This window comes from Nesoenas mayeri (genome assembly GCF_963082525.1).
Source record: "Nesoenas mayeri genome assembly, chromosome: 2".
NCBI classification, from domain to species: domain Eukaryota; kingdom Metazoa; phylum Chordata; class Aves; order Columbiformes; family Columbidae; genus Nesoenas; species Nesoenas mayeri.
In genome coordinates, this window is record NC_137543.1 from 37,776,005 (window position 1) to 37,802,297 (window position 26,293).

Here is a 26,293-nt window from a genome sequence, read left to right on the forward strand (position 1 = left end):
GGGATCTGATGATGTCTTCCATGACTCACATGTTTTAAAGAAATGCGACTTGGTTTAAAGGATCTCAACAGCAATATAAATTTTGGTGCTTGTTATGGGCTATTTATAAGCATATTTTAATATGTATTTTAATGAAAATTTAAGCTAATTAATTCAAAAATATGTGTATAGTAATATTTGAATATATTAGCAACCTGTGCTTTTTGAACTTTGTGCGGTCTTGCTGTCAGCAAGGTTGATCTGCTCCGAGAGGAAAGAGTACAGCTTGTTGACATGGGAAACGTGAATAACTGTTCCGAGCCATCTTCCCTGGAAACGGGTTTCTGTTTCTTCCTACCAGACTGGATTTACACAGACTGGTTCTAACCTGCTCCCTGCGGGCCGCGTTCTCTGCTAACACAGATACACACCAGCCTTTGGTTACGTCTAAGGTCTGTGTCCACATACATGAACATCCCTAGTTTGAGCAACTCCTGCTTCAAGTATTTTTCTGTGGGCAGTGGTGTTGTATGTGTAGACTATTTCAAGTAGGAAGATACAAATTAAGGTACAGAAAAGTATGGAATAAATTATTTGACAGCAGCTTTGTGATTTTCTTGTGCAGGTGACATTTATCATAATTTTACATGACCAATAAGGCTTGCTACATGTTGTATTTTGGGGGTGCTGAATACCTGCACCTCCCAGCAGCAGTTCAAACTGTAAATGTTTAGTTGTTACCTCAGTGAAGTCCTGAATTTTACAGTTAATGTAACTCAGTCCAGTTAGTTATTGCAAATGTCAGAGTTGAAACAAAGTAAGTTGAAACACTTTGAGCAGAGGTTTTGTCTCTGAGAGAAGATGAGGATTTCAGCAGAGGGTTCCTGGGCCAGCTCTTCTGCAGCTGTGGCCCTTTGGAAGGGGGCTGGTTGTCCCACCAATGGACTGTGAGGGGAACCCCCCTGTACTAGGGGATGGGGAAACTTTCCTGCTCAGTTTGTGGTGATTCCTACGCCTCACACTGGTTCCTGATAATTTATTTTTAATCTAACCGAATTAACAGTGCTGTGCTGTTCTGTGACTAATTCTAGTGTTATTCCTACTGCACAGCAGAATGAGCATTCCAGTCCTGGAGGAAATGCAAGTAAGTTATCATGACATTGATTTGTAGTCACTATAAGATAAATGTAAACTACTTTATATGGCTGTTACCATTTGTAGAGTACCACAAATCACACACCAAATCCTTACTTTAACTGCTTTTAATTTTATATAGTGGCAATAGAGCATTAAATACAAAACTTGAAACCAAAATTAACTTTTAAAAAGGTGTCTTAAAGGCATTTAAAAAACAAAGATTCAACGGCCTATCAGTAAGACTGAAGGCTTGAGCTTTTTGGAAGGAAATGACATTGTGTACATATTAACACCATTTCAAGCTTCACAACAGGAAACATCCTCCTTGATCGTACAATCTACATTCCAGTTCTAAGCAGCAAAGCTTCAGCCATCTTCAGAGACATTCAGCTGTCTCTATTTAAGTAGTTCTGCTTTATTTTCCTTTTCCTAGAAAACAGAAGCTCTAAGAGGCACTTGTACTTGTTCCAGCAGCCAGATCAACCCAGAATGGTGGAACACCCAGACGCAGCTTCTTCTATGCTCCTCTACAGCCAGAGCAAACCTTGGCTTCATCTAAGTGTGCAGTGGAGCTGTAGCTCTCTGGTTCCTAAAGAGCTTTTTTCAAAATGAATTTTATTTGTATCTTGAGCCCTTCCTACCCCTGTAGCTGGGGAGGTCAGCCCCGGCGGTTGGTTGATAATCTACCTCTCTCTGTACAGGTCTGGCACCAGAAACAGCTGCCCCTGGAAAGCGGGTGATGTGCAACAGCTTCTACCATCTCTTCCCCACAAACGGGATCAGGAGGGCTTGTGCAGGCCCCCGCTGCCACAAACCCATCTGGGGGTAAAACGGTGCCCATGAGCATCTCTTGGCACAGCTGAGGTGAGCAATAGACTTTTGGCAACTTGCACCCCACAGTACTCGATTTTTACACCAATTAAAGTTAACATATACTCTGACATAAATTATTTTATGCTGCTGCTATCTGCTAGTTATTTCAAATCCATTGGACTACCTACTCACAGAGGCTCCCACAGCGTGATTTACTTGTCATGCACTCTTTATGTTTTCCAAGATCACAAGTAGGTTTTGCTCTTACCCTTGCAAGCTCATTTAAACAAGAAAAAAACAACTACCACCCTGCACAAAAATGTGCTGCTACTTAAAATGTCTCATACCAGGTGACCTCTGCAGCAGATTTAAGTTCTCACTTCCTTTCAGTAGGAAGCAGAATGCATTCAGGTTTTCTTTGGGCTAAAAACCTGCTAAAATTCAGTTTAAAAGAAATACTTAAACCTGAAAAAATTCAGTATCAAACTAAACATTGTAGTGCAAGTTACAGTTAGAGCTCAAATAACTGATATTAACTTAAGGGTGTATCACTAGCATTATTAACATGTACACAATTTTTTAAGGTGGTCAGTTATACACAAAGAATGTTGTATATATAACTTAGTGTTAATAACCTAAAACCACCACATAGGTTTGAGTAGAAAGCCAGGTTTCAATACAAAATTAATACCTGAGTATAATGGTCAAATTTATTCCCCTTGATAAATCACATACAAACATGTTTAGTGCCTCAATTCTACATCTCGCATTAGTTTTTTTCCTGTGTTATGAGAGACCACTCAGTACTAGTGCTACTTGCAACATAAAAGATTTCAGACAAAACAGCTCAACAGTCTTTCACGTAGTCATCTAAATACATTAAGATTTCTCAATTAAAGTCTTCATTTTCCCAGTAGACTTCAGCATGTGTGGTCCAAACTGAGAAAGAAACCAGAAACACATTCAGATGGCTTTCACCAGAAACCTAGCTGAACTATTATCCATCTGAGTTGTAAGTAAATCTAGAACTTGGGCAGAGATGGTTTCCTTTATCGAACTCCTCCTTTGCCTGTGGATTTCACCCACTTTGTAGCCACAAAGCAAAGGGAACTTGTGTCCGCAATGAGCTGAAATCTCCCCGAGGAGGCAGGTAACCATCGGCCGGGGCAGCTCTGACCAGAGATGGTTCCTCTCCCCCAGTACGAGAAGCAGACACACACAACTGTCTTTAGAGCTGACAACCCATCACTCTAGTGGCAGTTCAACGACATTTCTGTTCTTACTCTCTCCTGCATTTTTGTGCAAGTCCTTTTAAAAGCTGTATCCTACAAGGATATCATACAAGGACTGATGTAGCAAGTTACATATTGGTGACAGATGCTTATTAGCTCACTACAGATCAACATCCTATCATTTACCAACTTAAACCCTTCAATTTTCTTAGCTCTTGAGGACTTGATCCTCAATTGAAAAGACAGACTGTAAATTTCAAAATTGGAAAGTCATGAAAAACTCAAGGGTGAATAAACTATTGCCAACTCACGTCCTTTGCCTTAGAGCCCCAGAGACATTGGGGAAGAAGCGATTAATGCTTGGGCATTATTTATAACCTTTTAGTCATGAAGACCAGCCTGAACGTTACAGGAATATACGTTAAAGGCCTAAGCCAGAAGGCAAGTAAGTAACATGAATAACCTGAAGTACTCAGAAGTCCTGACATTTGCGGCTTGGGAATCTTACTTTTTCCTCAAAGTGCAGCCAGCTCTTAGAGTTTAATGCATATTTTTCCAAAAGCACAAAGGAAAAAAGAACTCTTTACTCTTCTTCTCTGGTTCTATAGCACAAGCTTTCAAGGATTTCTTACTAACAAAGCTGACCTGGTTTTTGTGTATTGCTGGAAACTTGCATCTTGAACATTCACAGCTTAAAATCCACTTTATTTCACATTGATTTGAAATTGAACTAACTAGAAGCCGTTAATTTGTACTGTGATGTGGATTTTAAATATAATTTCATTTTAACATTCTCACAGTATAAAGAAACTGCTTCTATTTACTCAGCGTTTCCAGTTAATGCCTGCTGGATCTTGGTGTAGGGACTCTGAACAATCTGCTTTCTACAGTCCTTGGAATGGCTGACGTGGTTCAGGATCTTGCTTTAAAGTGCCACATGCGCTATGGGAATGGCTAAGGTTGGTAGCAGCAGGTAAACTCAGTTCAGATTTGATCCTGGTATAAGCCCTTAGGAATTGAGTTTACAAAATATCACATGTTTCTGGCAGCAGAAACTATTTTTATTTAAAAAAAATAAGCAAACTCTAACAGGGCTTTCTAAACCTAGGGCCAAAAGAGTTCACAACCTTAAGAGTTGATACCAAAAACACACAACTGCCACAAATCCTGGCATTTCAGCCGTACTTCTTAGGGTCTTGTGGACAGGGATGCTAACTTTGTAGGTATTTGCACCATATTGGCAGAAAGACAGACGTTGGCTTTCACAAAAACTAGGATTTATTCCAAACCTGTTCAGAATCACAATACTCACCAGCACTACCTCAGTCTTTGTCTTTGTTTCAGTCTTTGGAATCACTTTTTCCGTTTCACTTTGGCTATCACTTCGGTATCGATATGCAAACTTCTTTTTGAGCGCTTCTGCTATTAATGCTGCAGGATCCGCAGGGTCAGCCACTTTACATTTTGTACCTTCTGAAGACCTAGAAAAGAAAGTAAGTAGCATTAACATAGGCCAAAACAAACCTCCAGAATTTGTGAATGCATTTAATTCTGTTTGCCAGATGTTACATCAGCACCTGTCTCACCTTGAAGTGGTTCTGAGTCATAGAAACAAATAATTAACGCAAATGTTAACACATTGATATTTGTTTATATTTATTACCTTTTCACTGAGCGTAGTTTCACGCTGTTCATGTCTTTGAGGATTTCTAGCATGTTTGGTATTTCAGGCTTCTTTGGCCCATTTGCTGCCAGATTCTGTCCAGAGTTCGTTCTTTTGTTTCTCCTTTCTTTAATGAGCTCGACAGCAGACACGCTCGCTGGTAGACCTGGGGGAGGGAGCGGTGGCGGAGGAGGCGGTGGGGGTGGTGGAGGAGCAACAGGGACAGCAGCTGAAGCAACCGGACTTGACCCACCTACAAATAAAGGATGCATTACACATCAGTTTACCTGTAAATCCCCTTTGTATCTCATAGATGCTCAGGTGAGAATATGACTTCAATAGCTTCAATTGCCTCCCCTCTGCCACCTTTAGATTATCATGTAACTTCTTCATTCCTAAAACATGTAAGTAGACTCAACTGAAAAGCCACCCAAAAATCCTTCTCAAAGAGTGAGAACTGTTCTTTGTATTTCCAGTTCAAATTCTAGGTGCCTTCACATCTTTACTTCAATGGGATGGACGTCACAATGTCTTTTAGTTATGTTCTGATTTTAAAGTTATCAGCAATTCATTTTCTTCTGAGAGGCAGGTACTGAGCTGCAAGTCCTATACAATCTGCCATGGGAGCAGTTTCTTCCTACTGATCATGACAAATAAATAAATTACTATACAAGATTTTAAAATATAAATTATAGAGCTCAAGTTCAGGGTTTTTTTAGGCCAGCTAATCATCTACTTGAAGAGAGAGTATTCTCCAGATAATCTTGATTTCAAGTTCCCTGTGCTGTTTAGGTAAACATTGATGTTATAATAGCAGTAAGAACTTGACAAATAAATGAAGAAGCCTCTGTTCAACTGCACCTTTAAAAAAAATCTGCAAAACCAGATGAAACCAGAGTTTTGAGGCTTGGAGTATATAGCGTGTAAAGATATGTATATAGATAATTCAGGAGTCCACTCTACATACATTTATGTATACACACACAGTGTCATTACCAGATTCTACCAGAAGAGGGAGATAAAGATGATAAAAACAAGTCAAAATGTAATTTTCCTAAGAAACAGAGGTAAAGGGAAAGCTAGGAAAAATAACTAGTTATTTTACAAAATCCCCACAAAAATTACAATTCAAGAGTAAACCCATGTGATCATTAAAACTACTTATTAGTTTTACAGATGAACAGTTAAGGAAAAATGAAGTAATTGCTATCAGTTTACACACAAAAACTAAAAAAGGGCATCTGAAGCAGCAGAATGTGATTTTATACATAAATGTAGGCAAAACTGTACTTGCTAAGTGACCTTTGGAAAGAGTGAAAACTAAATGGCTGGCATCTCCAGTTGATAAGGGCCACCTGCCCCTAATCTCGGGCAATGGACTGGAAGGATTGGAAGGCAGTCAGAGGTGAGGGAAAGAGGAGGAAGAAACTCAGGAGAATGAAGAATTACGCTGTTTACTACTAGAAACAGTGCACTGCTTTTGGTTCCATCTATACAATGTGTCTGATCCCAGAGAGGATTCCAGTAAACAATCTCCTTTTCTGTTATTTGTTTCGTAAACTTGAGATGTATATTACATATTCCAAAAGTGTAATTAGCATCTTGTATGATTACTTCATGATGAGAGCGCTTATTTCATTACTGGATGGGAAGATTTAAGTTACATTCTTTCAGTTTAGCTTAATCCATCATGTTTATCATGAGCTTTGCTCTGAAAGCCATTTAAATCTTCTTTGCGCATCCACAGATTCAAAATTCTGGCAGACACAAACATTAAGACTTTTGGAATACTAGAAAATACAGAAAATCTGGCAGGTCTCTTGTCTTCAAGACCTGTTCTGTATCCCTTGGTTATTATGCTATGTCTGTTTACCAAAACAATGCAGAGAAGTGTTCAGTGTTGCAGTATCTCACAAAAAATAAATAAGCAGGTTATTAATTATAAAAGGCACAAATTCATTAACTAATTTATGCTAAGAATACAGCAAATTTAATACCTATTGTCAGGTTCTGTTGTTCTTGCAAGATTACAATTTTGGCTATTTGTGCTCTTAAGGTGGCTAGTTCATTCTCTAGAGCGCTGATCTTCTGCAGAGCTTCTTCATTTGCCGTCACTGTGCTCCTGGACACTGGTTCTTCTTCCAGGTTTTGTGAGGACGTCTGTCTGCATGGGGACTTTCTAGAATGATGTAGTTCACCTGAAACAGACTGGGCTGGTTTTGACCAAACTTCTGACCTGCAACAAAATACCACAAGATTCCATTTTAAAAGGCTTTGTTATAGATAAAAACTAATGTGCTGTTACAAATCAACCAGGAGTACCAGTTGAAGGTCTCACTTTAAAATTGGCGTTACACAAATCACTTCCACCAAGACATTATATAGCTTAAATAGAACAAGAGCTTTACCTCCTTTCTGTTTGCATCATGAGCTGTATTTCTTCTCTTCCCCTAGCCAACTTTTTCTGGAATTCCTCATTTCAGAAGAAAAAAGGAATACATTCCCTCTTACTCCAAATGTATTTCTTTGCCTCATACCTGTTGTATTTTTTTGTTGGAAGTAAGTTTGTGGGGTTTGTTTTGTTTTCCCCTCAAATGCCATTTTTCTCCCATGGGCTGAAAATAGTCACTTTGAAGAAGAAGGAAGAGTTTCTTAGTTCCACAGCACATTTTTGTACTTTCTGTTCTTCTGAAGAGACAGTGCTCCATTTTAGCGGTTTTGGGAATATGGAGTATGTGAAACAGCTTAGTGGTGCAGAGGCTGCTTATCAGTAAATGGGAAAGGGTCTTATACCTACTTGTCTAACACAATAAATACAACTATAGAGAAGAAAACTTCATACAGTTTTAAAGAGTCCATAAGCTTCTCACCTCTTTCACATAAGAGCAAGAAAATAAAACTTGCTTTCCGTTATTACCCACCAAAGCTCAAGCAAAGTTAAACACTGAGGCATTACAGAGCTTCTGCAGTCTAATAAGCATTTAAAAAAGGCTATATTCACTGAAGACACCAACATTTTTAAGCAGTTTCTCTCAAGTAAAATTGGTAAGGATTAATGACAATAGATTATCATAAACATTATAACTGAAAAAACATCAATCCTCTTTAACTTCTATCTCAAAACTTGAGGATTCCATTATTTATTCAAACATGAAAGAACAGTGGCTAGTGATAAGGACTTTTCAAAATGTGTAGAGTGACTCCAGACTAATACAGCCCCATCCTTCTGGATACACAGGTTAAGAAACTATGGGTGTGCATCATGTTGTATCTGCGGTTGTGCTAGACTTAAAGCAAGAGCCAAGATTTAAGTCGAGAACAAAGCTTCTGATCACCTCCATCCCGGATTAGACACACACGCGAGTCTTCCACAACACTAGCAGAAAACATCAACACAACTTGCAGAAATTTGGAACAGAGAGCAACTAAAGCTGAGAACTGGATGCTTCCTATAGCAGCCACCTTCTTGCTCTCCCCAAGTACATAAGGTGTAAGGAGCCAGGGGTCACTTTGCTCTTTAAAACCTGCCTTCTAGAAACTCTTCAGTGGAGCAGAATAACTAAAACGCTCAGAGCAGTAACAGTGTTTTAAGCAAATGTCTTGACTGGAATCTAACACTGTGAAAAAATATTATGCCTGAATTGTCACTAGTGCTTTGACTACAACTAGGTGGAAAATTATTTGTCATTTAGTTGCTTCCTCTATAAAAACGCATTCGCAGAAAACATTACGTCTGCAAGACCATTTACTGAATTATACAGTGAATATATATTTAACAGTAGCACCTATGTGATCCTGTCAAAACAGGGAATTCCAAATGCCTTGAAAACACCTAATGTGTGCTAGCTTCACTATATAACACTGTGTGAAGATGTAATAAACGGTGCACGTTGGAATACTCATATTTGTTAAGTCATTCACTCACCATGCTCCATTATAAGCCGTTTGCCTTAAGGTCACTACATATCTGCAGGATTGTTTTAGTCCCATCCCACACCCATCTGTCCCCCTTCCCAAGCAGACATCTCAGCAAATATGCAAGTCCTATGTCTTTCATAACAGGTTCTTTGAAGCAACAGAAAGATATTCTCCTTGTTATCTCCATTATACATAACAGCTTTACAGTTCAATCCTTAATCTAAACGCTTCTGCGCAAGCAAAAGTAGTACTGGCCAGTTAATTTCCTTCATATCAAATACACCTTACAAATAGTGTTTCCCAAACAGGCTTGGTTTCTGTGATTCCCCTCTGAGTTTGGGAAATTAATGTGGCAGCGCCAGAATGTTTGTTATGCAAAGCTTCACTGTGGCAAGTCATGTTGGAGAGCATCTAGGTCATTACTAACCTATTTTGTACTTTGAAATTAAGACCAGTATCCTCCAGTAATCTCTGAAGCCAACAATCTGTGCCTTTCTCTGGAAGGTTAGTTTTTTTAGAAGAAAAACTTCCTCTGCTCTACGGAACTGTACCCTTGCTTCTGGCTAGTCTGAGCAGTAATTTGGGTGGGCTGAACAGAGACCATCACTTCAGCCAACCAGTCTCACGTGGTTACAGCTCTGTGTAGTTCTCTTGGTCCAACACAGCAGCACCTATCCCATCATTCGGACACAGGTGCTCATGTGCTTCCCTGCCAGTTTTCATTATTAAGATTAAAGATGAAATATAAACCATAATTTTTTGTCTTTTGCAGACTGCAGAGCCTTAACCAGAAAGGTGAATAACACCGTGCCAATTATTGGATTGTAAGAATGATCACTGTTGTTAATTAGGAAGCTGTACAGTACACCACCCCATGTTAATGAAAACCTCAGAAGTGGAAAGGAATCAGTGTAAACAATTGTGCTGTATCACAGCAGATGTTTTTGTGGGGACAAGGTTGCCTGAAGCCTTCAAATGCAATTTTTTGCAATAAATAAGTACATAAAAAACAGTCTTCCTTGTATAAAACCAACCTCCTATATGTTCTCAAACCAGTCTTTCTTTCATAATCCTGTTAGTCTAAGCTCTGCTACTTCTCTCCCAAACCCTACCTGTTTTATCACTCTTTCCCTGTCTCTTCTCCCAGCATTTGAGTGCTGTTAATTGCAATGCACAGGAGATTCTCATTAGAGACGTGCTGGGTTTCTTCCTGTCAGTTCAGAAGTTCAAAGAGAAGATTTGTGGAGCATACCTGAGCCTTGTAGAAACTTCACCTTCTTCTTGAGCAACCCATCCCACATCTGCAAAGGAGGCCACTGCATCTTCTCTAACTTGATTAAGATGGTTTCCTTCTGTGGCATGCGAAGTGAGCTGAATTTTAAAGAGAAGATTGAAGGTGTTACAGTCAGTATTCTCAGCCCATGTCACAGTTATTTTACCTATTTTTAGTGAGGCTACACATAACTATTAACACATACATGAACAAAACACATCTATAGACTTAGCACACTTATTTCTGTCCTGGGCTTGGTCCAGAACCTTTGCACCGCCTTCAAACAACTACTCAATCTAGTCTATTGAATGCTTTACAGAAACTATTTATTTTTTAAGGATCATAGCTAACTACATATACTATCACATGACACCACTTAACACTAAAAATCCAATGCAAATTGTTACCTTAAAGACAAACAAACATCAACATTCTCAAGTAGTTTGCTATATTAAGTCAAATAATGTTTTAAAGTTAATATTCATGACCAGTAGTTAAAAAAGAGATTAAGGTTACTAATACTTAAGTATTTTGCTCTGATTTAGTATTATTTTAAAACTGAAATTCTGTTGGAAGTGTTTCCCTTCCAAGTTCCAGAATTTCTGTACAAGAATTAAGGTGTGCATATTACGCAGGTTAAAAAAAAAAAGCCATTTCTACTAGCTCAGTAATCACAACGATTTCAAGTGAGAGGTAGGGTGCAATCGTAACAGAATACACTATTTGCTAACAATCTCATTTACAACACGCCAAACAAAGTGACCGTTTCCCAGCATGGTTCTGCCATTAGCTTTATAAGCTGTCTGAAGCCAAAGGTGAGCAAGGCTCCAGAGACTGGAACCATCCTCAGACTAACAGTTAAGTGACCTGAATTTGAAAAATTGTTTGGACCATCAATACATGTTCTATAGCCACAACTACACAAAATGGTTTCAAATCAACTTTGAAATACTGCCTGCTTTCCCGGGTTAGACGAGGGCACGTGTTCTCAGTCACTGGAGCAGCCTGCGCTCAGTATCTCAGCAGGTAAAACTACTGAAACATCTTCCTCTAATTTCTCCTAGTCAGTCTAGAGTTACTTATTTCCAATGCAACTATCCCGCCTCTTCTGCTTGTCCTACATACAATCCACAGGCCAAACTTCACCAGTTGTTGTGGCTGTTTAAGTGCTGCCTGCTGCAGGTAGTGGCCAAGAAGCCAGTAATACTGGCAAAAATGGTGGCAGTAGGTAAGAGTCTATGAAGACAACTGATCCAGCCTGTCAGCACTTAGGACAATTTTCAAGGCAACTCACCTCTGTAAGAGGAAACTATTATGTAGCAGCAAATGTTTGCATTAAGTTGGATTTGTAGCAGACCTATCACAGTGGGACTTGCAGGCTGGATGAAACAAAACTACTTCTGAAGAACATCCACAGGTATTTTACTTGTAGCCTTTGATACACAAGTCCCAGGAAGACAGAAGTTGTGGGTTTGGGGTTGTTGTTTTTTTTCCCCAGGAGTTGTTACAAACAGCTTTGGAAATCAATATTAGCCATCTTCACCTCACACTCTCACAACTTGTATGTGAGCCTTTATCACGGCTCCCAGGAGTGTGGATTGGCACCATCAGATCATTTGGAAACAACAGGGTTTTTTCCAGGTAGCATCAGCACAGATGGTAATATGTTTATCACATTAACAGTTGTGCCTAATACCATCACAGTCTGCCTCTCTTTAAAACAGTCTAGAGAATACTATATTGCATGTTAGGATTTTCACTGTTTGAGGCTTCCTTGGCTTTTTTCTTTTTTAAAATAAAAAGAAATTTTCATGACCACAGCATCTGTATTAATGTTAATGGAATTTTAAAAAATCCTTGTTACATTAGCCAATTCTTGCAGGTGATACAGATTCTCCTGATGGCAATGAACACATGAGGAACTATTACTGTGGAAAGACTGAAGGCACATTTAAATAGAGGCGCTATATGTACTTGCATCAAAAATAATTTTATAAATCAACACTAAGGAATGCATTTACCACTGCCAGGTTCCCTGCACTGTGAGATAAATAACTTCTAATCCAACATTTAGTAGCAAACCTTCTGTTATGCTGTGATGCAAGTTTCCTCTTACTTTTTTATTCATATTTCTACGTAAACAGAATCTGCTTGTTACCCCATATACAGATGTTTCCTTTCTCCATCCCTAGAAACAACAAGGCCTTCCACAGCAGTGGATTTCAATTTTCAAGTTAATGCGAGATTTTTACTTTATTTTAAGGGTTAAAAGCCAATACTGATCTCTTAAAACCTTTGCCTGTTTGTAGAATTACGCTTAACCAACTGTGTGACTACCATGTCCCTCCAGCCAATCTCAGCTGAAGAAAACCTGGACAACTGCTCTGCTGGCACCTGAATTGGAGAACAGAGAGCTGAAAAGAGAGGCTTAATTCTACTAAATGGCAGGAACTGAATAAAACAGTGAAAGTAGCCTGCTTTATTTTTCCTCTGGAAACGATGTAGTTGCACCCTCTGCTTCTTACTTCTCAGGCTTTTTTGTCTATTACAGTGTACACACACACCTGTGGGCTTTACACCCATTACTCCACAGATTTCTGAAGAAAAGCCTCCATATCCTGTATTGTTTTGATGTAACAGAATTGTAGCATTTCTCGAGTTGGAAGGAACCCATAAGAATCATCAAACACAACTCCAAAACAGGCAGCCCTGCCAGTGTTTCCGCCCGGTTTCGAACCGGGGACCTTTCGCGTGTTAGGCGAATGTGATAACCACTACACTACGGAAACGCTGCTGCTACACAAGCAAAAGCAGGATCGCTACTTTTTTTTTTTCCTCCAAGAAGTGGAAGGTAGAACAAATATTTTTATACTTTTAAGGACAGAATAAAAACTCTAATTTCAAATTACTAATACAGACAGATATTAAACATTTGGAAATACTACTTCAAGTAAGACAAACTTGCTCTGATCTTTCAAATTCGCCCAGTAAACTCTGATATTTGCTACACGCACACCAATTCTTTTGAAGACTTCTAGTGAGTTATCCGATTTCCATCAGACAGACACATAGGACTGGAACAGAGATGCTGTGGCTGAATGATACTCTCTTGAGAGACAGTGCTGTAGCTTTAGTTTAATCTACCTAGGCTACATTGGTAAGTTTAACTTTATTTTCTCCACAAGACAAACCTAAAAAATATACGAAAGAACTATATGAACCATTTTCACTTGTTCATGCCATATAGAGTATATAAGGTAAACTCTGCCACTCCTGAGTACATAAGCAGCATCTAGCAATTAATTTAAATGTTGACTACGGCAAGATCCGTAGAGATGGATACTACAACAGTCAGTAGACCCCAAAAATCAAAATGTTAGGCTACTAACTGAACAAAAGCATGCTAGAAGCAAGAATGAACATAACAGAGATATTATTTCAAAGGAAAATTAAGACCTGTGGAATGTTTTGTTGCTCTCAGATAAAGTTAGAAACACTGATGACATACATGCACCCTCAGATGAGGCAAGTAAGGTTTGCTTTGTTTTTTAAATAAAGTGACTTACAGCAAGGTTCAGTGCATGGTCCTTTCATAATATAGCTAAAGCTGGCAAGAAAGAAAGAGGAAGAGACAGCTATAGGAAAGTGTCAGTTGCAACAGCATAAAAACGATCAAGACCAGTATTGAACTTCGCTACCGAATCTTAACGCTGAGATAAAGACATAAAAAACAGATGTTAGCATCACACTTTTACATCTTCAACAGTTTATATATTAAAATAGTTTAACACCTGCATAAACCATATAAATGTTAATGTGTTTCAAGGCTCAAAGTTTGACATTCATATTTCTATTTCAATCAACTCTGACAGTGGTACTTCTACTTTTAGGATCCTCTCCTTTCATCTAATAGAAGATGAATGTTTATACTTAGTGTGCATAAAATCTAAGCAAAGCTGACTGAATGTCTCTTTAAGAGGAAAAAAAAGGCAAATATTTTATTTATTCTAACACAGAATTCTGACAAAAACACACATTTTTATTTCAGCACTAAAAATATTCAGGAACAGATTCCCTAGATGTACCTTACAGCTCTTTTCAAGTATATAAACCAGTAATGTCTTTTTTTCTGTACCACATTAAGAGAAGGCAGCACTTGGCTGTCTGCAAATGAGCATCATCTTCCCTTGTATGGCCTTTACTGTACAGAAAATCAGCCACATTATAGGACTCCACTTCTTTTCAAATCTGAGGCACACAGATCCTTATTGCTGGCATAAATACTATTAATTATATATCCAAAAGTTCAAATCCACCATGTGCTTTTGTTGTCCTCACCTGCACAAATCCCCACCCCCACAATGTATATATTTATTTTTTAAGTTTTCCCAAGCCACTAATAGAGGAGGATGACTGATCCCCTAGTTTCTAAATGCAATTATTTGAGAGGGGCAAAATGTTAGCATAGCTTTTACTATTACACCAAAAAGGATTCTATGGTAATCTGAACTCTCTGATTTTGCTGCTATAATTTCAATATTGATCATAGGTTTTATACGGAATAAAGAAATCTATTTAAACTGTGAAAATTTTAGCTGTGTGGAAATTACCTTGTCTTACTGTAAGTGATGATTCCCACCTTTCATCTTTATGTTCCCCTCCCTTGCTTGGCCCAAGAAATATTCCTCTCAGCTTGAGTTTCAAACACTAAATTTCTCCAGTTCTATATCCACCCCCTATCCTCAACACACATGCAGTTGAAGAGAATATGTGTAACAGCTTCCATTTTCCCATCTGTTCCTGAAGGACTTGTTATAAAAAGCAAGGGTTTTCTCCTCCTTAAGTTTTTGCCCTCGCTCTTTACCCTCTCACTATATGCAGTTGAAGTTAAAAGCAAACAAGTCAGAAAGCTGCACAGATTTGATGTTACCCTTTCACCTATGCAGTGCTAGCCTTGTATTTAAAACAAAAGCAAACAGGGTACTCGTTATCTTGTTACTAATTTTTTACTTTCTGTTTATTTTCCCCGAATATTTTTCAGTAACACTGCTCATCTTTACATGTCTCTCAGGCCTAGCTTGTAAGTACTGTTTATAGAACTGTTTCAAACATTTTTGGTTTTTATGAATACATATTTTTTCCAATAATAACTTTTTAATACCGTATTGCCTCATTTTAGAGTTGCAATTTTCCCCAGGGGAAAAAAAAAAATCATTTCAAGTTTCATTATGCTGTGTGTTACTGCAACTTAGATTCAGGTTTTACCCAATACAGAAACTGAAGAATCCCTATTTGGAAAAAATCTGAACTGGATGTGGGAAGAACTGAAGTAAACTAATTCTCCTATGTGCCCAGTTTATCATATTCTACTTTTCAAATCCTCTAGTCATTTATTTAAATGAACTGCTTATTTGCTTAACATCTTTTGATTTAAGAGCAAATCCTTTCCTTATCAGTATAGCGAAGGGAGTATTTTAAACTGTTGAGAACACATACCTGAAACTGAACTCTTGGACACTGTATAAGAGAGAGGTTAGTGCCAATTTTTCTTACAATACTTCGAGATGAACCATAAGGCTTGCTTGACCAAAGCACCTAGATGGGAAGCAAAAAGAAGCCAACTGTTAGATAATTGATTTTTCTATCATATTGGAATAGATTTCCTTTATCTTTCCATACTACACTTGTACTAAATGTATTGAAAGTTATTTCTTTAATACTAGAATTGAATATAATATATATACACTGAAATTTTTATCAGTGAACATGCTATATCCAAATTGGCACAAAATCTGGTTTTGTCATTACAATATAGCTAGGGCTGTTTACGACAGCCTTTGCATTAAGTTCAAATTCAAAGCAATAAACTGGGTAACACAGAAAGATTCAAGAGTAAGCAGCATCTTCAAAAGAATAATTTGTCTATTTTCAAGACAATAAAGGACCTGCATGGGGTCAGACACCTCTTTTTAAGGGGTTTCAAGAAAAGCCACTCAATCATGAAAAATGCAAAGTTACATAATACCACGTTTCCCATAATATCTTTTTTTTAAAACTAATTTCATTTTTTCTCTTCTAATACAGGAATAGTGTCTGCCAGTCTTAATAAAAATAAGTATCAGCTAGCATAAGCATGAAAATGAAACTGTGAAATTTAACAGCACAGGAAAAATAAATAGATGAGAATGAAATTTTGTCCAAAAAACATACATTCACCTAGAGAAAATTGCATTCAGCACCTCACCACACCTGACTTCATTGGAACTGTTTCTACTACGATTCAGATTTCTCCTATGATGTTTCAACAGGGAATTTATTTGCTTTCTTTTGTTGTACTTAACGATGGGAATGTTTGCTCTACAATTTTCCATAGTTGTATGAAACGAGACTTTAATCCCAGGAGAATACTACAAAATGAGCCAGAGCAGAAGAAAAAACAAACAAACAAAAACCAAACACAAACAAACAAAAAACAGAGAAAAGTGGGAAAGACTTCAGCACAGGGAAATGCAACAAAAACAACACAACAATTAGAACACTGTATGATAATTTAAAATACTTGGCCACTGTTATGGCTGTAGAAATGAATTTACTACTCAGCTCTCTGTTTTTAAAGGCTTACAGCTTCAAGCAAACTCAACATCCTGTTAGAAGGTTGCCCAATAAAGAAAGCTTAGATACAATCCAGGCTATTAATACTGAAACAGCCCTCATCTGGGATGGCTGTATTCTATGTGTGATCAGTAGTGCAGCTGGGGGATTTTCACAACACACAGCTGTATAACATTTTGATGTACTAAGCAAAGATCACTACTCTCATGTTCTGTTAAAGAGAACAATTTATGCTACATGGCATTTATCCCTAGATTACATTATCTCAGAAACTTCACACAAACATTTTGCCTATTTCTAAACAAGTATCTTTCCTTCCTCTGGCTTTACTGGTATGTAGATATTTCTACAAAACAGAAGTGTACTGCACATATGCTACGCTAGATCTTCACATCAAAGCTGCAACTTTGCCATTAATCCACTGAGATCCATTTTTTCCATTCGATGACACAGATATTCTCTTGCTTAATCAGCTGCTAAGTTTGAACACAAATTTGTTCAGTGCAGAGTACTCTACTGATCCTGCGTTTTGGATGCCCCAAAGAAAGACCTCACATTTGTGACTATCACATTACTGTTTTTCTGTATGTCTGAGGAAATAGCAGGTAGATGAAGAGCCTTCAAGAAAAAGTCACTGACAGCACCACAGTAATACAGCCTCACTATTTAAAACAGATTCTGACATTAGAAGCAGAAGTGCTGGTGATAGCCTCAATGTTGCAATGGAAAAAATATTACTAGTCAAGGGAAGGCTTAATCAATTACAGAAGTACTTCCACAACAGCAAGAGAGGCTAGACTACATGCTGCATTACCAACATAAGCACAGTGCATTTTAAACAAGTGGCAAAACGTGTTTAGTGATTGCGCAGACCACAGACAAGATGTTGACTAGCACCCAGATTCTCAAAAATATTTGCTGGCCAAATGCCCTTGGGGTTGTTCAACAACAGTGGTTTGGTGCACCAAAACTTTTAATGACTTAGTTTTGGTAACTCAGTATATGGTTGGACAGTATTTTCAGAAATCTGCATGCAAACTGTGCCATGAGGTATGTAAATAAACTCAGCACACTACTCAGCTGAGCTCCTAAGACTCAGGATTGCTCTACCCAAGTTCATACAACTTCTTGTTGACTCAAAGCACTGGCAGAGCAAGTCTACAAAATATTACTTAGTCACACCCTCTTATTGCATCAGTATTTTGCTGTTGTCCAGAGCAGCTGACATTTGGAAATGTAATTGCATTATCACAAGCTTCATAGAAGAAGAGGATGGGGAAACACATTAAAAACTTGTCTCCCCCCACATTTAGGCTGAAAGATGTTGCCGACAATGACCACAGTAACACCCATGGTAGTCCAGCACATTCTCATACTTTGAATTTTCAAAGTTAAACTGCATGAAATCTCAGATCCAAGTTCGAATAAAATCCTAAAATGCAGACTCTTGTTGGTAATTTTAATTTGCAATGCATAAACATTTTGGTCTCCATAAATTCCCCAAGATTGATGAAAGGTTTTACCACAAAATCCAGAGTAAGAACTGCCCTTCTATGCGCCGCACATCACTGTTAAGGATTTCCCCATTGTTAAAACAAAATATTTTGACATCTTACAGGGATTGATGTTAATACTTGTACTCAAAATACCCTCCTAAAAGTCCCAGTGACAAAGCAGTTGATGTTTAAAACTCTACATACAGTTTCCTCCAAGAGGAGAGCTATGCATGCACATTCATCCATTTCCCCAATAAAGAAGACAGCTGTGTTGCTCTCTGGTACTGCAACACTTTCAGAAGAGGTAAATATAGTACAATTATCACTATCTCAGTTTCCTGGGGCTTTTCACATCTCCAAGATAAGAGCCAAGAAATAAGATTATTCCTGCAACTTCAAGAGACACATGGAAGTCCAGCATGAAAAGCAGCGTTTACAATGTAAACAGTTTGTTATTAAAGCTAGAAAGAACTGAATGGTATTTTTAACACATATACTAGTCAATAGTTCAGTGTCCAACTAGTAAACTTCATACTTTTTCAGCAATGCAAAATCATACAAGTATTGAGTATACTCAAAGTGTTCTCCTGGAATAAGATGAAGAAACATAAGCAAAAGAAAAAGATAAGCACAAACTAAAATACATGAAGAGTTTTCTATACTTGATTTCTGAAAACATGAAAGAAGTTTGAAACACTTACTGATTCCATGTTTAATCCAACTTGTTCAAAAGCCATCCTAATTAAGCGCTTAAGCCAGCAAATCATTTGGAATGGAAAAAGCCTTTCCAAACTTGGATTTAAGCCTTCCAAACCTACAGGGCTGCGGAGGTTCCATAGTACTTCTGAAATGAGAAAGATAAGAACTTTACATGCACGTTGTGGAACATATACAGAAGTAAACTGTTACATGTATTCCTGTAAAAAAAACAAGCTTTAGTAACAGTGATTGAAAACAAGGCATGTTAGGTGACAACAATTCCTCGTACTGCAGAGCATGGGCATTCATAAGACATTTACTTCATACTGATGACAAGGATTTTTAGGAGTGTCATTTTTAAGAAATCAAAGCTCTTGCAAAGTTAATGATTCAAAAGCCTAGGATATGATTGCTCACTTGAGCTTAGGCAGATGATGGTGTTCAACAGCTCCAAAGGAGCACCAAACACTACAGAATGTCTGCAGCTGGGGACTAGCACTAAGATTAAAGGGCCATACTCCTATCTAAAACTCATTTCTCTGCAGGAACAAACTACTGAAAGCTGATCACCTCTCTTCATTCACATTCTCTGACAGCTTTGTTGTTTCCTCCTTTTTCCCACAACTGAGGACAGAAATGTAACATGGAAAAATCACTCATGAAAAAAAAAATTACAGGAAATAGCGTAGACAAGGGACCTGAAAACATTCAAGCAATTTATAAAGTTGGACAGATTTCAAATTGCATCTATTTATATGCACTACCATTCACTTAAATCACAATGTTTTTATTGCTCCCCAAGTGAAAGTATCAGTTTTTCTTTAACCGCCTTCTACACCAGTCATAACCGAAAAGCGTATACCACCCAATACAAAAAGGAAGCCATAGATATAAGTTTACATTTGTTTTGTGTATCAGGCTAGAAACAACACTCTGTTGAATCACCCTGAACAACATATTTGTAGCATGAACAACAGTGTTGCTGAAGCCACTAAGTATATATACAGTGATGACTAAAGCAACGGAGCAGCAAGGAACTGGTACTTGGGAAGTTTGAAAGTCAGGAGGCGGAAAAGCTGTTTCAAAGAGCCCACAAGCACTACAGTTAAACCATCACTGTTTCCATTACAAATGCTTTTTTCAACAGTTTACAGATCCTTAGTAATAACTGGCTTCTTGTGGAAACTTGGCAGGAACAGTGCAACTTGACAGTTATGTTTTTTTAGACAGGCTTAAAAAAATAAAAAGTTGATATTAGATGCTCATCACCACAGAAAAGCAATCCACTTCCTAACAGGATTTTATTTTGTTTCTGAATAAAGTAGGAAGAAACTACTAATCTATCAGGTAAAGGAGGACTAATGAAAATGTAAGAGATAAATATATTAAAAAAAAAAAAGGGGTAAACTAACCACTAGCAGATTAGAATGGCAACTGCAACTGTTCTAAGAAAAACAATAGGGAAGAATAGGGGTGCCTCCCAAACAGCCATGCATATAAGCTACAGTCATACATAATAAATAAAGAAGTCATGGGCTTGTTTATGAAAAGCTGGAAAAGTCTATTAGGGAAGCATTACCATATACTTGATCTATTCTTCCTTTAGGCATCTGTTACTTTTCCCTTAAACAAGTCACCAGACTATTTGGATTTTTGATCACATTGTACCTGCTGTGTTTTAAAAACAGGAAGAATCCCAGTCTTTCTACATGCTCCATATTAGATTGGGCATCATATCTGGCACTGCAGGCAGGCAGTGACATAAAAGAGACAGGAATGCTCCTTTAGAAGCGGAAACCTGTTCCAACAATGTGTTACATATGATGCACTCCGCCTCATTCCAAAGTTCAGGATTGTTGAACATGCAGTGTAGAAATCAAAGAGAAGAAAAATGGAAGCTGTGTCCAGAGATTCAAAAAAAAAAGAGGAAAAAAAGGTAGAGACTGTATTGCTGGGCAATTGCAAGGACAGAGCTGGATGGGAAAGGCAAGTGATAGGAATACAAAGGGATGACTATATCCTGATATGTTGCTCTTTAACAGATGGCCAGGTCATTAAAAATCCCAAGATATAATCAGAGTTATGTTTTGTTTCAGGAAATGAAGAAATGGTATTACTTTGTTTCTGATCAACTGGGAGGACTGAGTCTTTAATAACAGACAATTTGGACAGAAGTAAAAGGAGAGTGTTAGTGGAAAGAGAGTGTTAGAACTTCCTCTGAGGAATTATCAGGGCAGGTGGTCTAGAAAGTTTTCATGAACTCAAGAAACTGAGAGGCAAAGAGCTAAAGGCATGACACAAAACCTGGCAAGATAACCTATTAAAGGCACAAAAGCAGATGCAGAAAAGAAGTAGCATAACATTATGATGACAAAGTAGTATAAATATGAAGCAGTAAGTTAAAAAATGCTAAGGTGCAAAATGGGTTCCAGCTAATACAGGCATAAAAAAATCCTATGTGTATTCAAATAAGCAGGAGATGAGAGATACATCCACGATCTAACAGGAGAGGAAAGAAAAAAAATGAGTGACAAAGCTAGTCAGTATATTATGTGTTTTTATTTGAAGACAGTAGAAAAGAGACAGATGTTAGAACGGGCTACAGAAAACTCAAAAAAATTTAAGCATCCAGGACAACAGTGTCTGACAAAATTCACCTTGAATGGCTCAGAAATTAGACAAAGCAATTTCTGAAATATTAGTGATTACTTTTAGAAACTTGTTCAATGAAATCCAGAAGACCCAGGAATAAAAGGAGCATGATGACACAAAGCATTGGGAACAGCCTAAAATACTTACCCTGCCTAAAAATATTTAGGTAACCTTTTATAATTCAAGGTTCCAAGACCTTGATGACTGAACACAAAAGACCATTCATTCTACAAAATAACTACTTAAGTAAGATGATTATTTATAGTTCACATTATAAATCCTTGTTTCTTCTGTAGCCTAAATACTTAAAGTACCTAAGACTGGGGTCATCGACTCTTTGCTCTTGTTAATGATCAGTTATCTGCTTTTGTGGAGGACAGTGACAGAATTCCATCTGTAGGAGTGCAGCTGGATTAGTTTTCTTAGCTCCTGGCACTAAGGAAAACCACCATGTTTTAACAACCACTAGCTAACTTGTTATCTAAAAGGAAATATGTTTCTAAGTATATCAGCTTGATATTTTTATGAGATATATTTGTTTTCCAGAGTAATCCCCAGACAAATGTGATACTGCTTTCTTCCAGACTAGATTGCTCTATACCTTTCTTCATAAATCTCAGTTATTTCACAATTACTTTATGTGCCAAGAACAGAAAAGGTTCATTCCAAATGAAACTGCTGGAGAGTAAGAATGAAAATATCAGCAAATTTTTCTCTCATGCTCTCTATACACACCAATTTCAGAAGCAGGAGTTAAATGTTTATTGTTTTTAGTAACTTGGAATAATACCTCTTCTGAAATACTGATGCTTGCTTCATTTATCTTCCATCTTCTTTATGCTAGCTATACTAAAAATAATAGTAGTTTAGCTCCGCTAAAGCTTTCACAACTCCATTACTACAATAGAAGACCCTGAATGATAGTAATATCCTATAAAACATGGTCCTTCTGCTGTGCTTAAGCAAAACTACTACAACAATAAGCAGTCATAGGCAAGATTCTCAAAAGAGGTCTGAAGACTAATAAAGCAAAGAACTGCATTTCACTGTGGGGTTGGAATTTCACAGGTTCTTCATTTACAAAATTCTACTTACACAGAAATTAGCAATTCTGAAGAACCTTCCTTCTGATATGGAAATACACAGGAATTCCCAGGTTCAGAAATGAGGAGATCTACATTTCTGAGTCTTGGGATTCTCACTTTAGCCTCCTTGAACTCTCTTTTGCACTCAGTTTTCCCAACCATCTTTGCAGGTTTCATTCAATACTGTCGTATCAAATATCAGTCTACAAAAATGAGAGATAATACCACTCATACGTTACAAAACGTTCATGAAATAAATATAAAGGCTCTGGAGGCTGTACACATAAGGCATACCTCTAAGTTAACATGAAATGGAGCCCTTTGCCAGGCTCTCTAGTGACTCATACATGTAAAAGATGAAAAGAAAGAAAAATCAGATGCAATTGCTTTCAAATTGAAATTTTTCTATGTGTATTTTCCAATGTTGCATTTGTCCAAGTCCCTTTCAAATTACAAGTTCTCACTCTTAAAAAGAAATATGACATTTGTAGTTTTCTTACTAAACAAAGTTTCATTCGTGTAAGACCCAAACAAAAATAAAAGAGAATGACTTAATGGGCTTGATGCAGCAGATCAGCCTTAACAAAGAATAAACAAATGCATGAGATCTGAAAAATCAAACATCTAGTCTTTAAACTGGAAGGGCATGCATAACATAAAAAGAACAAAATTTACAAAGAAGCATGGTTTCAAAGGAATACCAACCACACCAAAAATCACACATAAAAAGACCAGGTTCCTCTTTATTTTAGCAGGAAAGTAGGGCATGCATATCTTCAGTCTTTAAGACTGACACATGACCCAAGCTCATCTAATGAAATTCTATCTGTAAGGAAATATATTACAGAAGTAATAAAGCTTATCTAAGCTAGCATCAGCATGAAATCTAAAGCAAGAACTGAAAATAATACATACTTGCAAGAGAAACTGTTAAAGCTTTCTTAAAAATATAGCCCGGTCATATATACCTCTAAGTGCAAAACCATATTCATCACATCTTACTCATGTTACCACATCTTGCCAACTAAGGATGAAGAACAAAAAATCCCTGCTTCAACACTACTGTAATCAAAAGCCTTTGCTCAGCAGAGTTTATATCTACACTGTGCAATATGACACCATGTAAATGAAATCCTTCAACATCTCTAAACCATACAGTATTATACTACACAGACATAACCACACACCTACACTTCCCTGCCAGGCATACAGACCTCCCTAGTCATTGCTGTGAATACCAGTCCTTATGCTCTATCTTTGAGAAACAAGAGCATGCAAACGTTAACAAAAGGGTGTATTTGACTGAAAAAGCATTTTAGATGTTCTATTTTTTTTCCCCCAACATCTCTTTTTGTAACAATGCTGGATTACTACACACAGCAACTGGATTTCAGCTAGTGACCTCTGCGAAGAAAATTATTTTGATTCAGTGACAGTCCACTGAAACTTTTAGAGCAGATGTGCAGAAAGCTCAGTTCCCTTCTTTTTTCCTTATCACCCACATAAAAAGCAGTGGGTATCAGAAGATAGAATTATTTCTTTTCCATTTAGTCTCTTCAAGTCTTGTCTTCACAAGAGCTAGAGGTCTATGTCTACGAACAGCATGTAAATATTGTCTTGCTGACGCCATCAGAGATCAATGCACTACGGCTGATGCCAGCATTCAAACTCTACTCATTCAGTATTTGGAATTTCGACAGCTTGTTAAACAAAACAAAAACAAGCACCTAGCAGGTTATTTATTTATGACAATTGCAGAAGAACCTGAGCACAGCAGCAGTATCACCAAAGGTATAAAAAGCAAGCACCGTAACTTTACAGAAAAGAAAAAAAAATGCACCAGACCCCTTAAGGCTCCTTAAGAGCTCCTTTTCCCTTTATACACTGCCAATGTATTTAAAAACCTCCTTTACAAACTTCCCTGAAACTCCTCCAGATTATCTTTCACTTACGTGATTTCCCACCACCTGTCCCTCCCATCACAGCAACCTAAGAGGGTTCAGTTTGCTCAGCTTGCCTGCAGAAACGGCTGCTTCGACCCCAACGCCCCGAGCCGTTTCCACGCTGCTCTGCTCCTCCGGAGAGGCGGCACAAAGACGGCATCTTCGCAAAGCCATTGCCTGCCCGGCACCTGCCCTGCCCCGGATAGGCGCTCGGCGCTGCCCTCAGCGGCCTGTACCCGCTTCCAGTCTCGCAGCGCCCCTGCCTCCCCTCAGCACCGAGCTCCCGAGGACACACCTCACAGTAGGACAACTCCCCACCACCAGCAGCCTCTCACACACGCAGCGCTCCCGGCGCCGCTAAGGCCCCGTCTTGCTCGGAGGAGAGGAGCGCTGCCCGGGCCGGCCCGCGGGGCAGGCGGGGAGAGGCGTGCTACGCGCAGCAGCCTGCAGGCCCAGGTCGCGATCTCCCCTCACTCGGGGCCGGGCGCGACGAGAGGGGCTACCCAGGAAGCAAGGGAGGCCCATGGGCCGCCTCGGGGAAGGGGCCGCCACCCGCCCCGCCGCCCGCGCCTCACCCGCCGTCCGCCGCGGCCGCGCTCTCTCATCCGCTTCTTCCACCCCGGCTCGCGACCCCCTCCAGCAGCCAATCCGCAGCCGCTCCGGCACCACCGCGACCAATAAGCCACTGCGCCCGCGGGAGGCGGGACCTCGAGCGCCCTTCCACAGGGCTGCGGCGCGGCGACCTACCCGGCAGCCACCGGGCCCGGAGGACACGGGTGAAACCGCCCCCAGCCGCGACCGCCGGGTCACGTGACCGGCCCTCTCCAATAAGGCGGCGCCGGGGGAAGCCGTTGGCAGTTGGGCAGCGGCCGGGCCGGGGATCTGAGCGCGTGTTCCGCGGGCGCTGGGGCAGCGGCGCTGCCCAGTCATTGCCGGCTCGGCCGCGGCTGTGCCGCCCGGAGCAGCCTCCTCTGGGGCGCGGCAGTTGCCAGCGCTGGAAGAGCTCCGGGCCTGGCCGGGGGAGGGGAGAGTTTCCCGGGACTGCTGCGGAGACCCCGCAGTGGCTGACGGGGCCGTTTGGTGTGGGCGGCGGCTGCGGCACCACCGCTGGCTTTGTGAGCGGCGGCTGTGCCCTGTTAAAGCGTGCGGGGAAGGGCAGCGAGTCGCCGCGGGTCCGAGGCAGGAGGGGATGGTGCGGGACCGGGCTGCAGGCGTACCAGCCTTCTCGGGAGAAGTTTCCCTCCGCTGAGTCCGTGTTCAAGGCTGGTTTAGGAGGGATTCCCCGTTTTAAAAGCTTTGCTAGAAACTCAAACCAAGTTTCAACGGCGATGAGCGGAGCAGGGTAATGTCAAAATGAATAACTTGTGCAGTTTGAGAGAGGGAAGGAACCCAAACCTTCAAGGGGTGTTAAGATCTGCTCACGTTAAAGTAAACTTGTCTGGATCTCATAGGTTTCAAAACGAGGGTCTGTGCTGTGTCTCCATGCAGGATCGGGTGTACGTTACATTATTTTACAGTACAGTGTGCACTTGAGCAGTAAATTCAAGTTCTGGTAGTGACTGTCCACAGAACAAGAAATAATAAATGGAACCAAGGGGCCGTGTCCCCCCAATCCCGTCCCCCCTGCCGAGGTTCTGTCCGAACTGCAACTCCCGACGTGCAGCGCGGGGCAGCCGCCGGCAGCCAATCGTGCCTCGTCAGGAGCAAAGCGCGCTGTGAGTGGCGGAGAGGCGCGGGCGTGTCCGCACCAATCGGTTTGCGGGATGGTGGGAGGTGCCAGAGTCAGAGCGG

At 39.6% G+C, this 26,293-nt stretch overlaps 1 protein-coding gene across 3 annotated transcripts; it reads right to left on the reverse strand.

Moving 5' to 3' along the window:
* Nucleotides 1–1,972: 1,972 nt before the first annotated feature.
* On the reverse strand, nucleotides 1,973–25,214 carry MTFR1 (mitochondrial fission regulator 1). 3 transcript variants are annotated; one of them, XM_080339565.1, is made up of 8 exons: nucleotides 25,078–25,214; nucleotides 18,825–18,967; nucleotides 15,512–15,610; nucleotides 9,995–10,113; nucleotides 6,822–7,060; nucleotides 4,825–5,077; nucleotides 4,474–4,642; nucleotides 1,973–2,868 (listed from the first exon to the last, which is right to left on the reverse strand). In XM_080339565.1, the coding sequence occupies exons 2-8, from the start codon at nucleotides 18,888–18,890 to the stop codon at nucleotides 2,809–2,811; spliced, it is 1,005 nt and encodes a 334-aa protein (XP_080195691.1). In that variant the 5' UTR covers nucleotides 18,891–18,967; nucleotides 25,078–25,214; the 3' UTR covers nucleotides 1,973–2,808. The 3 variants fall into 3 exon arrangements, with proteins under 3 accessions (XP_080195691.1, XP_080195690.1, XP_080195689.1); XM_080339564.1 differs by having other exon boundaries at nucleotides 6,822–7,096; XM_080339563.1 differs by lacking the exon at nucleotides 25,078–25,214 and adding an exon at nucleotides 24,798–25,058 and having other exon boundaries at nucleotides 6,822–7,096.
* Nucleotides 25,215–26,293: the final 1,079 nt, after the last annotated feature.

What these genes read in the sequence shown, in the direction of transcription:
- MTFR1 (XM_080339564.1), bottom strand. Translation starts at nt 18,890, where the DNA reads ATGATTTGCTGGCTTAAGCGCTTAATTAGGATGGCTTTTGAACAAGTT. An exon ending in GAAGTTTCTACAAGGCTCAG is followed by an intron (nt 7,097 to 9,994) that starts GTATGCTCCACA and finishes TCTATAACAAAG; the next exon opens with CCTTTTAAAATGGAATCTTG. An exon ending in CAAAGACTGAGGTAGTGCTG is followed by an intron (nt 2,869 to 4,473) that starts GTGAGTATTGTG and finishes TTTCTTTCTCAG; the next exon opens with TTTGGACCACACATGCTGAA.